The sequence below is a fragment of the Salarias fasciatus genome, chromosome 9 (assembly GCF_902148845.1).
Source record: "Salarias fasciatus chromosome 9, fSalaFa1.1, whole genome shotgun sequence".
Classification (NCBI taxonomy): domain Eukaryota; kingdom Metazoa; phylum Chordata; class Actinopteri; order Blenniiformes; family Blenniidae; genus Salarias; species Salarias fasciatus.
The window spans coordinates 20770684-20784912 of record NC_043753.1 but is presented as its reverse complement, the minus strand read 5'-3'; the positions used below and the strand labels follow the sequence as shown (position 1 = coordinate 20784912).

The 14229-nt window shown below is 42.5% G+C and overlaps 2 protein-coding genes across 2 annotated transcripts; one reads left to right on the top strand and one right to left on the bottom strand.

The window, feature by feature from the left end:
* Window positions 1-465: 465 nt before the first annotated feature.
* On the top strand, window positions 466-5875 carry LOC115394129 (B-cell receptor CD22-like). Its single transcript, XM_030099346.1, has 9 exons — window positions 466-562; window positions 809-854; window positions 961-1353; window positions 1740-2054; window positions 2133-2387; window positions 2715-2918; window positions 3701-3776; window positions 3886-3922; window positions 4310-5875. Exons 2-9 carry the CDS (start codon window positions 821-823, stop codon window positions 4565-4567), a joined length of 1572 nt encoding a protein of 523 aa, XP_029955206.1. The 5' UTR covers window positions 466-562; window positions 809-820; the 3' UTR covers window positions 4568-5875.
* A 1049-nt stretch (window positions 5876-6924) lies between these two features.
* LOC115394111 (serine/threonine-protein kinase greatwall-like) lies at window positions 6925-12294 on the bottom strand. The gene is made up of 13 exons (XM_030099294.1): window positions 12127-12294; window positions 11916-12053; window positions 11696-11835; window positions 11249-11337; window positions 11048-11154; window positions 10797-10956; window positions 10550-10704; window positions 9325-10386; window positions 9028-9169; window positions 8896-8910; window positions 7832-7945; window positions 7652-7753; window positions 6925-7516 (listed from the first exon to the last, which is right to left on the bottom strand). The coding sequence occupies exons 1-13, from the start codon at window positions 12292-12294 to the stop codon at window positions 7359-7361; spliced, it is 2550 nt and encodes an 849-aa protein (XP_029955154.1). The 3' UTR covers window positions 6925-7358.
* Window positions 12295-14229: the final 1935 nt, after the last annotated feature.

Below are 14229 nucleotides of genomic sequence, written 5' to 3'. Positions count from 1 at the left end.
GAACGTGATGCTTTGAGCAGATGTCAGTAGCGAAAAAACAAAAAACTGTACTTATGTGACAAATGAAGAAGAGAGAAAAAATAGAATCCATCTGATAAACATCTGAGAAAAACTAGAGTGTTGAAGCAAACAGAGGAAGTTGGTTAGTTTGTTTCATAATGACTGAATTCTCATGGTTTTCTCAAGTGACTGTTTTTCATTCTGTGGAGACGAACTATGATTACTGTACTGTCATGGCAGCCCTCCAACATCTTCATCTGACATTAAAGTCACACTGGACTTTACAATAACTCAGCACCACCCAATGCATTGTGGGACATTACATTTCAGGTTGTATTCCAATGTTTGTTGGATAACGTTAAAGAGATATGAAGCACTGAGCTGCATGGATGAGTCACTCACACCCCAGTGAGCTGCAGATGCTTCAGAGAGCTAATTTCCTCTTTTTTTAATATCAAACCAGGAAGAAGGGAGACTTCGAGAAGCAGCAGCTCTGCTTCTGTTCACATTTCAATTGATTTGACGACTTTAACTGCAGCTGATCAGCTGGAAAACACATTTGGTGAGAAACTTTTTAAAAGTTTATTTTGACTTGAGATGTTTGTTGAAATGCATCATGTGTATTTTGAACTATTATATGAAGAATTAAGGTCTGAATTTACATGTTTGAGTCACAGAGTCTCAGGCATGAACTCATTTCTGTTGTCAAATTTAGAAAAATTTAACATGATTGTTTTTGAAACAGGACTGGATGTCTCATTGTTCTGTTTTCATGTGTCTTTAACATGTCCACTGTGTGAATGTGCAGGTTCCAGTCAACATGTTTCTTCTTCTGACTGTTTTCTTCCTCCCAGGTGAGCTCTCTGTTGCTATTATTTAATATGTTTGTTGAATAATTTGAAGGTTTTAAATCAATGATTCAGATGGTAAATTGAGCTCACAAGTTGTTTGTTTTTCCAGCTGTTTTGGTTCATTGTGCCGGTGAAGAAGCTGGTCTCTTCATCACTGCACCGAGGAGTCTGGAAGCAGTGAATGGATCCTGTTTGATTATCCCCTGTAGCTTCACACCTGCTTCAAGGAAAGAGAGACAGTTTGACAACAACAAAAAAATAGTTGCAGTGTGGATTAAAGATGATTCACCTTTTCAGGGTCATCCAGAGAGAATAGTTTTTAAAAGCAGTGATGCAGTTAAATACCCTTATATCAGCATCATTGGAGACCTGAAAAAAAAAAACTGCACCACCAAGTTTAATATTTTCAAACTAGAAAAAACCACAAAGTTCTTCTTTCGAATTGAGAATGAATCATTCAAGGCAACAGCTGCTTTAGATCCTGTTGAAATTAAACTGACAGGTAAGACTGCTTCATTTATGTGCTTTAAAAAGATAAAATATCACATTTATGATTTGAATCTGACTCCATGACATTTTTGATGAAATAATCTTATTATTGATGAAATGGTTGATTATTTGCTTTTGTGTCCTACAACAACAGGAAACTCATGTCTGCACTGCTGTATCTAACATAAAACTGTCAGTATTCAGTCGAAAACAACCTGCATATTGACTGAAAACTCAGTTCACAGCTTTCTCTGGATTTATTCAGCGTTCCAAGTTGTTTTTCTGATTTATGTATTATTTGAAATGTGAAAGAATTAGTTTAGTTACTCGAATAACTTGTAGAAACTGTAATATGTTGTCGTTTTACAGGTAAAATGTATGTTTCATGTGAAACTGCAGGTTCTCCTCCGAGGCCCAGATTAGAAGTCTCAGCTGATCTGAAGGACCTGAAGGAGAAGGAGTCTGTCACTGTAACCTGCTCAGCTCTCACTCCCTGTTCACACTCCCCTCCTCAACTCACCTGGAGCCTCCAACAAGACGCTCACAGCCAAACTGAGGAAAACACAGATGGAACCTTCAGCACTCAGATCCAGAAGACCCTCACTCTGTCAGACACACATGATGGATTCAGCCTCAGCTGCTCTGCTGTGTATCCTGTTGCTGGAGGAGAACCTGTGAAAACACCTGAGACAGAGTTAACTCTCAGGGTTTCATGTGAGTGATCCTGTCAGCTCATCACACTTCAGATGTTTCTGATGAATCAAGTTAATCTGAGTCTTCTTTTCCCCTCAGATTCTCCTAAAGACACCACAGTCTCCATCAGTCCATCAGGGAGCTGGGTGACCCTGACCTGCTCCAGCAGAGCCAAACCTGCCGTCAGCAGCTTCACCTGGTTCAAGAACAGCGACCATGGACCCATCAAAGTGTCTGAAGGAGACTTTTACACCTTAAATGTGACTGACATAACAGATCCAGAAAGTTTTTACTGTGTAACTAAAAATTCTCTCGGTAATCAGACGTCATTGTGGATTCATGTGAACAAAGCAGGTAAATAGGCTCTAATTTTTCTGACAGACAGACAGACAGACAGACAGACAGACAGAGATGTGTTTTGATGACTGTCTATTTCCTCTTCCTTGGCCATATTTCATGTCAGTACAATATTCAGTTCCACTGCTATGCAGATGACACTCATATCTTCTTTTCCATAATTAGAAACATTCAAACCCTCAACTTTTTTAAAACTCATCTTAAAACTTTTGTTTTTATACAAGCATTTTACTTTTGACCCTGTTGGTTCACTGCTCATTCCTGATTGTTTTTTACTTGTTCAATTGATATTACTATGTGTTTGATTTTTTTTAACCCTTAAAGACACGACAGCCTCCATCAGTCCATCAGGGAGCTGGGTGACCCTGACCTGCTCCAGCAGAGCCAAACCTGCCGTCAGCAGCTTCACCTGGTTCAAGAACAGTGACCATGGACCCATCAAAGTGTCTGAAGGAGACTTTTACACCTTTAATGTGGCCAACACAACAGATCCAGCAAGTTTTTACTGTGTGGCTGAAAATGCTCTCGGTATTCAGACGTCATCTTGGATTCCTGTGAACAAAACAGATAAATGGGACAAAATCACTGTGATCTGATCCTTTATCTGATATTCTGCCCACAACTTTAAACACACTGTTTAAACAATGTTTTGATGTGAAAACACCAAACCTCCATTGCCCCTTCAGTTTCGAGTTACACTACAATGGTGTCTGAAGAGAGTAAAAATAGAACTTTTTGAAAATGGCTGCAAAGGTGAAACTTTTCAGAAATACCCCATCTTTGTCTGTGCAGACAGAAGAACCACTGCTACTGCACATGTCAATCATGGCTGTAGTAAATAGTTCTTTAGATGAGCAATAACAACGTCTTCCTCCAGACTGCCATGACTCCCAGTTCAGATTCTCCTGGACTGGGTAGTTTTAGAGTTGAAAGTCACCTGTGGTTCCTCCTGGACTGGCGGTGTGGTCTTCTCTGAGTTGATTCTCTGTGGCTCCCTCAGGTTTAGTGGAGTTGCTGTGTTTCTTGGTTCTGGGCTTGTTTGCCTCATTTACCAGCAGTGATGTTGCTAAAAGCTGCTCCACATCAAGTTCCAGTTGAACCCAGAAGACAAACCTTCTCCTGTTAATCTGAAGATGGAACTGTTGCTGGTTCAGATCGGTCTTTTTCAGAACTATGACTAAAAGAAAAATCTCCTCCTCACCCCCCCTCAGTCGTTTCCTGTTGGTAGAGGAGAAAGTATTTCAACACTAAAGACTCTCAGTCATGTCATACTGAACATCTTAGTGTGATTTTCTCTTTGCTCCACACAGGACAACGTGTTCCTTTGATGATTGCTGTTTCAGTGAGCATCAGCTTTGTGTTCATCTTCCTGCTTTTCTCTGTCTGGTCAGTACCTTGAACTAAAACATGTGACAGCAGCAGCTGTGTATTAAAGCTGGTCAGTCTGGACTTCTTCCCACTTCATGGATATTTTCACTTTCCTGATGTCTTTCAGGTGGTTTAAGAAGCGTCGGCGCCCACAACAGACTCAGGTCGGTACATTTCACAACACGTGGTTTGACTGTACTCTTAGATTATATGAACCAGACATACACCAGTCAGCCAAAACATTATGACCAGGTGGCTAATATCCCTGTTTTGCTGCTAAAGCTGTTCTGACCTGTCAAGACATGAACTCCAATAGATCACATGATATTGTTCTGTGGCCTCTGGCTCTACGTGATGTGTTTCTATTTGTCACTCAACAAGAAACACTTCCCACTGTAAATGTATATCAAGAACTTTGAGTATAATTCACTTCATTCTTTTACAATTCAATGTTTCTTATTTGCTGGCCGACAGTGAACAGAAGCTGTTCTTCAGCTCTGACCTGGACGATCTCGTTCACCTCAGTTTCCATTCAATCACTTCTTCAACAGACTCAAGCAGCAGAGCAGTTTTCCAGCCACATGGCGGCAGATGAACCAGAGAAGGACGTCAGCGGCGACGAGGGCCTTCAATACGAGCACGTCAGCTTCTCAAAGCGGAGAGATGGAGCTTTGACCGTGTCAGTGCAGGACAACAGACAGCAGGAGGAGACCGTGTACGCACAGGTCAAAGTTCACGGGCAAGAAAGTCAGTCAAGTCAAGTTGCTAACGGCCCCGAGGATCTGTACGCTAAAGTCAAGAGAAACTAGGTGTTTCTTCACCCTCCACACCCTGCAGATTAAATCATGACAGGAGAACTTCTCACCACATGAGGCTGAGAGCAGGAGTCTGTTTACTGTATAAAGACAGAAGCAACGGTCACAAAATAGAGAAGTATTTTTTTGTGACCTCCACCCTGTTACAAGTGTAGAATTTGTACACATTTCGTTTGAAGTTTGTTCCGTTCAGTCATTTCTTCACTCACCTCATCAGCAGGATCCAGGTCTGACCACCAAACAGGAAGAAGGAGGTCCTCCATCCTTTCATGGGGAGTTGAGTGGAGCGTCCCTGTATGGCAGAGATGAGAGGGAACTATATAATATTGTTGGATTCTTGTTCATTGATGACTCTGTTGAAACTGTAAGATGGTGATGAGTAGCTGCTTTGTGAATTTGTATCTTTGTTCCATTGATGGTCACATGGGAGGGGCAGCAGGGACATCAACAGGTCTCCTGCACACAGAAGTAAACCTGAGGAAACAGAGCTAACCACTGCGCCACTGTGCCTCAGCACACTTTACAGCGATATGTTTAAAGTCCTTTTTTCTCATTTATTTCTGTTTGTAAATCATGTTTGCTTTTCTGCCATATTTGATGTTCTTTTCTATTTATTCTGTGTGAAGCAACATTGTAAAACAATGAAGAATTTCTATTCTTTCTTTATCTTTGCAACATATGTATTGGGAAATGTCACATTTTTTGTGACAATAAATTGCAATAATAGCAAATTGTATGAATCTGATGTTAACATTTTTCCAAATTATGGTAAAATAAACAAAATGCAAATGAAAAATTTCACCTAAAGTCTGACAAAAAATACGTTTATGGAAAATTTACTATTGATGTTCAATTATGGGGAAGAAGTTAAACTTTTTATGACTATCCGAAGAAAGGCTTAATAATCTCAGTCGCATTTCATTATTGGTCCAGAATCTCTCATAGTGTGTGTGTGTGTGTGTGTGTGTGTGTGTGTGTGTGTGTGTGTGTGTGTGTGTGTGTGTGTGTGTGTAAACATCACTGGGAATCATGCAGTTTAAAAGTTGCATAGTTCTGCTTTAAACTGCAGAAATTCGGTGTCGGTGGAGGATCCCCCTGTGAGCAGAGAGGAAAGCTGATGAAATACGAGGCGGACGCCACCGGGTGGGAGCAGAAGCACCAGAACCGCTGGTCAGACTTTTCCATTACTGTACCGTTTAGCTGATCTTTTCACCATGAAGTGAAAACATGTGAAGAAACTGTGTATAAAAGCAGCTTTTATAAACTCTACATCTGCCATGCAAAATCCACACAGGATGATTTCAAAGCTGGAGCTGTGAGGATCGTTTATTAAATATATTTGTCAATAAATACAGTAAATTTCTCATTAGTCGTGTTTGTATGGTTGTTTTTTTTTTGTATACCTTTATTTGAACAATGATATGAAGACTCTGCAGCATCCAATTATATTTTTTTATCAATCCATGATTATTTCAGAAATGTCAAACTAAATATATGTGTTATATGTGTATTCCTATGCAAACATATGTATTTCTAGATAGGTGTGTGTACATAAGATGTATTTAATAGGTGTATATTTATATTCATAAAATGTTAGATTTATGTATTTTCAGATAGAGCTGAGGTTAAATCCGTTTCTTCTTTCATTTTCTTTGAGTTTTACACAGTAATTACTGTCATTATGGCTGAATATTGTAAGTTATATCTCTTTGCATATATAAAAAAACTGTTCTCGCCCTTCCTGGGTGGTACGTCCTTCAAGCCCGGGTCCTCTCCCAGAGGCCTGGGAGCTGGAGGGTTCTGCAGGATCTCAGCTGTTCTGTGCTCGGTGGCTGCGGTTGGCTGAACTGAGTATCTGCCATCAGGTTTAGTTTCTATTACCAGCGACAAACTTCTTTGATTTAATACCACATATGACGGGACAATGATACATATACAAATGTTTATGCTGGTTCAGACGTTACATTTAATAGTGGTATGATTTATAACACTGAAATATGACTGACACTCTGGAAATCTGCTGTTTTCTCTGATCTCTCAGCTGTGAACACCTCTGATGTTTTCTCTTTGACTCTTAATCAGACGTCTCTCTTTCACACGCTGAAAGCTCATCCTGCGACCCTGCTTTAGCCCACAAGCCACACATTTGACACACCTGCCCTCAAAGCATTCAGAAGATCACTGAACTCTGAAAAATGAACATTATTAACAACACTTATGTGGTCTCACCAAATGGAAAAATAAATTGAAACATACAATAATCATGTTACAAACACATTTTATTTGTATTTTTCTTTTCTCTTACAGTCAAAACATACAAACTGAACTAGTAGTGTGGGACGACAGGAAAGACGTGACATCAAAACTAGGAACAAAAGCAACATATTAACAGAAAAAAAAACATTTTTGGAATAATATCAAGTCTTTTAAAAATATTGAAAATATTGAGATAAACTAACTAGCAAGATATACAAATGAAAAAATGTCATTTGCCATGTATATATTAGTTGGTGTTCTCTTCAGAAGCATTGCAACACTCAGCAGCAGTGTGTGACAATGAGAGGAAAGAGGAAACGCACACATTTCAAATCTATTTCATCAGGAAGAAACAAACCGTATCTTTAATGAAGCCGATGTTAGCAGTCCATGCTCGTAACTCAGTGTCTCTTATAACTGGTGATTGCACATGTATAAAATGGTTTAAAAAGAGACCAAACATTCAAGAATCCCCATTAATGCAGTGTATTGTGAAGGAAAGTGACGGCGAGGTCAGGCTGAGCTGCGTTCACAGGCTGAAGCCGGACACGGCGATGTGCTGCGCGCTGTTTCGGGCGTCGAAGTACGAGGTGTCCGTTTCGTCCTCCGGCTGCGGTATGAACGGCATCGCCTGGTTCTGCAGGTTGTCCCAGTCCAGGCCGTCAAACAGGGGGTGGCGCTTCAGCTCTGGTGGAGGGAAAACACACCTCGCATTAACACAGCACCAGGACATCTCGGTTTTCTTTTGAAAAACTAGAAAATTTATTGCCGATGAGCATTATTTATTATCAATTTGTGTCTGAAACTGAATGAGGCCCTCACCCTTTAGTCCCGCCCGCTTGGTCATGTCCATGGTCAGAAGGATTTCAATGGCGTTCCTGGCGTTAGCAGACAGCTCCTCTTCCCCCTCAGGCCAGGGGATATCTGAAACGATTCATACAGTCTTTTTTCTCTCTGCTGACCCCCGTGTGTGTGTGCGTGTGCGTGACGTCTGGTTCTCACCTCTGTTGAGGATATTCTGGAAGACCAGCTGAGGCGTCTCGTCGTTGAACGGCGGCACGCCGGTGAGGAACTCGAAGAGGCAGACGCCGAGCGCCCACCAGTCCACCATGCAGTCTGGCAGCGTGCCAGGGGAAAGAAAGCGGAAGAGTCACATTTTCTTGAGGTTTTGAAGACGTCCCTGTGTGCTTCCTGTTAGAGTGAGAGCCCACTGTATGCACTGCGGTGGCAGAAGCAGGTGCTGGCGTTAAGCTGGGGGCCGAGGGAAGGAGATGAACTCATTCTACACATCAGCATTCATACTGGAAGGAAAGCTGCACTTCTTATCACACAGCTTCGTTCATGTCACAGAATCAGCGCTCATGAATTCAAGCAGCAATCCAGTGGAAATGTCACCCCCGGGGCATTAAAGCGTTATCACCAGCCGGTCAAGATAGCTGTTATTAGACCACATTTAGTGTGTCAGCGGCTGAACATGAAAAGTGATGCAGGCTCAACGTCCAGACACCCATTAGAGTCCAAAATGTTTCAGCTTGAACGGCTCTGATTCTCCAGCTGCTGTTAGCCCTGTCACAGGACATGCCTGGACTAAAAGGTGGGATTTGAACCTTTTAAAAGTTTTTATTATCTGAGGAACTCATACATGTTACTGGAGCGAGCTCTTCTTGTCGCAGAGGTGTTTATTCAGCTGATACGGTTAAACCAGTTCAGTTGCACTGCAGACTTGGATAGTTTCCACACAGGATCTCTGTCCAGCCATAACAGAAACTCAAACCCGGGCCATCCGACATCGAAGCTTCAAGACTTAACCTGACGCCCCGTTATTAGTATGGTAATCCAACAAATTCACACATGAACCCAGTCAGACAGCGTCACTGCTTCATAGTCCAGGCCCCAGACTGGAAACACCTGATTGGTAATGACAGACTCAAACCTCCATCCCTTTCCCGCCAATCAGGCCTGTTCACCAATGCAAAGGGGGGGAAATGGTGGGGGGAGGGGGAATCAGCTCCTCTAGCATGATTAGCAGGCTGGGTGAACATGCGAACTGGCTTTGATAAACTTACCGCACTGACCCATACCTGAAACTAAAGGAAGACGCCCGTCACATGAGCCGCAGGGCCAAACATGACAGCTCTTCATCAAAACGGTGCATCATGGTCATTTGTGGGACTCTTCCTCTCTCTCTCATTTCTTACCGTGGGGTATTCCCAGAAGAAGTTCTGGAGCCAAGTAGTCCGGGGTTCCCAGGATGGGAGCGCCCTCGACAGGCTGCGCCCCCCTCCGTACACTCTTGGGGGTCCTGAACGGGGTCTGAGAGGTCGACATGGGCTGAGGAGTCTGGTGAGGGAGATGAAAATGAGGATAGATGTTAAAAAATCAATGAATTAATTAAGTCCATCCATATTTTAGTAGCAACTCCTGATCAGAAACGAAGCCCGAGACACTGGACGTCTGAAACCGCCACTCTAAAACGATGTCAGTGTTTCTCCCACCTGACAGAGGGATGCGCTGGAGCCGGATCGTCGCTGCACTGGCGTTACAGTCCCAGACACCGAATGATGAGAAGCTGCTGCGGACGTGTCCATCCCGTCCAAAGAGCCCAGGCTGAGTCGAGAGACCCCGGACAGGTTAGAGCGGTTAATGGAGCTGCAGTAGCTGCGGAACGCAACCACGTTCCGCGGCTTGAGGAAGGCGGGGGAGTGCGCCAAGCCGCCGGAGACTTCATCATGGAGCCGGTTGAAAAAGAAACCCTGAGATTCTGCTCTCTTCCCGAAAAGGCCGAGTTTGGGTGTCTGGTTGAAGGCAGCAGACGGGGTCTGTGGTGGCAGTTCGATCATGGATGAGTCTCCATCCTCCTGCTGCTTCTCGTATGAGGCTGAAATACTGGCTGTGAAAGGATTCGACTGCTGAGCTGAGTCAAAAGTGAGCGATATCTCGTGCGCGGACCCGTCAGAGTCCAGACTCAGGCTCCTGCAGACGTCGATGTCCCCGGGAGGAGGTGAAAAGTCTTTACCTGCACTCTCAAACACGTCCTCGGCGGGCTCCTCCAGCTCACAGAACAGACTTTTAGCTACTTCTATCGGGCTGGATCGCTTCGGAACCGGATCCTCGCCTTCCCCAACCGTGTCGGCCGAGGCAGTAAAGTTGTCTATCTGGACGGTGGAGAACGCTCCAGTCAGACCCGTGTGGAACCTCGCCGGCTCCTCTGGAATCTCACAGCCTCTCTTGTAGTCCGCGTCCCTCTTTTTGGCTCGTCTCTCCACAGGCTCGGGACTTCTTTCTACATCTGAAAATGTTCTTTTGACTGATGAGGGGACTGCAGGTTGACAGCCATGTCTCATTGAAACAGACAAATCCTCCTGAACTGTGGGAACAGAGACAGGTTTTCTGCTATGAGAGCCATTTGCTGTGAGGCGGTCTGATCTCAATGGGTTGCTTGACTTCTTCGCAGAGAGGCCAGCGGTGCCTGAAGCTGTAGGGACACGGTCCCGCTCCGGGTCTTTGGATTCAGACGGTCTGTTCAGCTTTTGATCACTGATGTGTTCATTTTCTTTCTGCAGAGAAAAACAAAAATGATTGGAAACATCATAACGAGTAAAGCGCCGAGGTAAAAATATGCAGACATTACAAAATAAATTCAAACTGAGGCTGTTGTGGAAACTCCAAGCATAGTCAACATTACTGATACGGTGGATCATTAGGCTCAGGGTCACCGACCTCGTCACCCTCCCCCTCCCACATCGGACTGATGCAGCCCTCCATGTCGGTGGTGCTGCCTGCACTCATCGTCTCAAGCCTCTTTCTGCTCTGCAGCAAGGATTTAGTCAGATTTTTGGACGAATGATGCGGACCGAGTGCAACACTGTTTGGTCCTGTGACAACACAGACAGCCGCAAAGTTAAACACGTTTTTTTTTTTCTTTCTAAATCAACATGACAATTTTTCAATATCCAACATGACATACCTAACTTCCAAGGATAGCAGCGTGGAGAATACAGCTGCTCTTTTGACTTCACCACGGGAGAGCCAAGCGAGTTATTCTTCTGTTTGATCTTACTGCAGGACATGGGGCTGGACACAGCAGATGCACTGCAGTGACGCTTCGCTTCTCCCGAAGGTGTATTCTGTATGATTTAATGAAAGGACAGAGTCACAGTCACATTCAAACTAGATGCAGAGTCCCTGATTTGGGTATGATGACTTCAGATCACTTACAAATCCAAGGGAGCTGATGAGGGAGAGGACTTGGCCTGGCGTGCGGAAATAATCCTTCTTTGGTTTGGCCAAGGATGGAGTTGTGAGAATATCCATTAAACTCAGCTCTGATACATATAAATTCAGAAATATTAATAAAGTACCACCAGCGGCGATGGAACAGCTTTTTTTTTCTTCTATAAAGCTGGTAGGACTTCTTACCTCGATCAAGCTTAACTTTTGAAAGGCCAAAGTCTGTGAGTTTGATGTGACCTTCGTTGGATATGAGCATGTTGTCTGGTTTCAAATCCCTAAAACAAATAATGACACAACACATGCCAATCACTCTGTTACACACAGTGGACAAATAACCCGAAGAAATATCCAAGTATATGGATGGACTGAAAAACCAAAGATCCAACAACTTTGAGGGGAATAATGTGAGGAATGAATTAAAAATAAAATAAGAAAGATGGACGATGACATAGTTCAGGTTTTCTAACTTGTAAAGACCAAACCGCATTTATTTCAGACCCTGGGTTTTTGTCTGGTTGCAGTCAACAGAGTGTGACCACTCAGCATTATTATTAATGTTTAACAACAACTGAAGACACGGTCTCTGTTTGTCATGTAATGGACAGGAGAAGAAGCCTGATGGTGTCAGAGTACCTGTGGATGATACCGTGCCGGTGAAGGTAGTCCAAAGCTTGGGCGACCTCAGAAATGAATTTCACGGCCATGTCCTGATCGAAATATCCGTAAATGTGAAGAAGAGATTTGACATCCCCCCCAATGAGGTACTCCATGACCTGTACACAGCAGGAAATACACATCCGTAAATAAAAACCTGTATAATAAAATAAAAACATCTGTTTGTTGCAGGATCTACCAGATAGATTTTCGTGGCTGTCTGAAGAGAGTAAAACAGGTGAACCACGAAGGGACTTTTGCTCAGAGCGAGTGCGTCTCTCTCTGCCTTCATCTGGCCCGTCATGTTCTTATCGACCATGTCGGCTTTCTTCATCACCTGAAGGGTGAAAACAACAGAATCAGCGCTGTTCTGGAAGGATAAAAGCCCGCAGCAAGTTGAACTGACTCACTTTGACAGCATAGAGACGCGCATTGCTCTTCTTCCGAGCCAGGTAGACCTTCCCGAAAGCTCCGCGGCTGATCGGCTTCAACACCGTGAAATCCTCGATGGAGGGCGGCTTCGGGACTTCCACAGACCTCTCGTTCGTCCCCGAGCCGCGGTTCTCCTCCACATCCATTTCCTGCTGCTTAGAATGACCGTGAAATGCCTCTTTCTGAAGGTAAAAGCGGTCACATGATAATAAAAACAGGCAACAACGGGTTTGTTTTGAAATTTGAATTCTCCGCTTCACCAGGGGTCCTCCGACGCCACGACCTCAGTGCAGGCGTCCAATGAACTGCCTGAGCAAAAATCACAAAATAGATTTGAAAGTGTTGTTAAATTTGGTATTTATTTTAAGTCAGTTTTTACGGTGGACCAGTGACTAAATCAAATCCAAGTTTGTTCATTTGAGAAAAACAAATGTGATTGAAAACCTTATATTTGAAACTAAATGCTCAAGCCGTGATCTTGAATTTTTAAAAAATTTTGAAAATGAAAAACACTGACCAGTGTTTTTCATTTGTCTAACACTAACCCTAAAACACACTAAATGAGAGCAAGTGTATGAAAACTTTTTTCAACTTAAATATAATTTTGATTCAGCTCTGGAATTCTTTTGATAAAATCATTTTATTTTCATTCATAAAGACCTTTTTTAAATTTACGGGTTTTTTTCAGGTGCAGGTATGTGTTGTTTTCAGTTTTTTTTTTTTTTTTTATCAAATTCAAATCTTGTTTTCGACTTTAGAATTTTAAAACTTTCTTTGACCCTGTTCTGGCGTGGGGGGCGTGGCATCGACCGAGATGGGCGTGGCTTTTTGAATGGCAGCATAGTGAAGAGAGCTCCTGAACCCCCATGTAGTTTAACCTAGTTAGCTCATTGCAAATTCCATCTTTGTGCTGTTTCCTGGTGCTTTTATTTCACTTTCATGCATGAACTTTAAGCTATATTTGCAATTTTGCTTTGACCCCATGGCTACATTACAGTCATTAAAAGCTGAGGGCATCACTGCTGATCTTGACTTTGTAAATACTGCTCTCTAGTGGTCAATCTGAGTCATTGATGAAAAAGGTACTGCACAATCATACATGTTAATCTTTCCTAGCATTGCAAGCTGATTTTGGTTGAATTTTGTTTCTGTAATTCATGTTTTCATCGAGATGTGGGACTGGAGGAGTGAAGGCACTGTGGAGCCATTTTGGCCCGCTAATGCCGGATACCCCAAAAAATGCTCAAAATCGCACCACACTTCATTTTTCCTCTAAATTTGGTGTTTTCATTGAAGTTTAGACCCAAAAATCCACCTTTTCCCATAATAAATAATAATCCCTACAGACAATGCGGAGGACACCATAACGATTGCATAGTTTTAAAATTATATACACAGACGTTATTAAAAATGCATGTAGTGTAAATATAAACACACACACTTTGTGTATATATATTTATCCCTGCACATTCGGTGGTTTTATTTTACCACATTTCAGCCTGCAAATTGACTCAAAGGTACAACAGCCATATATCCAAACACAAAATTGCCAAATCCTGACTAATCGGAGCCAAATATGTCTTTAAATTTAATCGGAGACTTTATTTGCAGGCTGATTCCCAAAAATTTAATGTAGAAATGATTCTGAGATTGTTGTGATGTGCTGAGATTCTCCCATTAAGCACAAGCGTAGGTACAAAAGAACAACACTGTGGGTTCCCTTTTATTCTTAAAAATTTATGTACAAGTGTGACTGATTTATTTTTTTTTTCAATGTACATTCAATATAGAAAGTTTATATACGTAATATTACATTGAACATTTCACAAATTGCACTAGTCTTTCACATAGATTTATAATCAGAGTCAAAGTCATTCATCATGTCAGCTGAAGCTCATGTTCCGGTGTGGTTATTATTCACTTATAAATATTCTAGTGCTTTTTGCATTCTGGAAGGGAGAATTACTTAAAAAAAAAAAAAAAAAGAGAGAGAGGGAAAAGACAGGAGACTGAACGAGACCAGAGGAAAGAGGCTGAACATGAGATGAGCGTGTGTGTCTCATTTTGGATCAGATCAGACG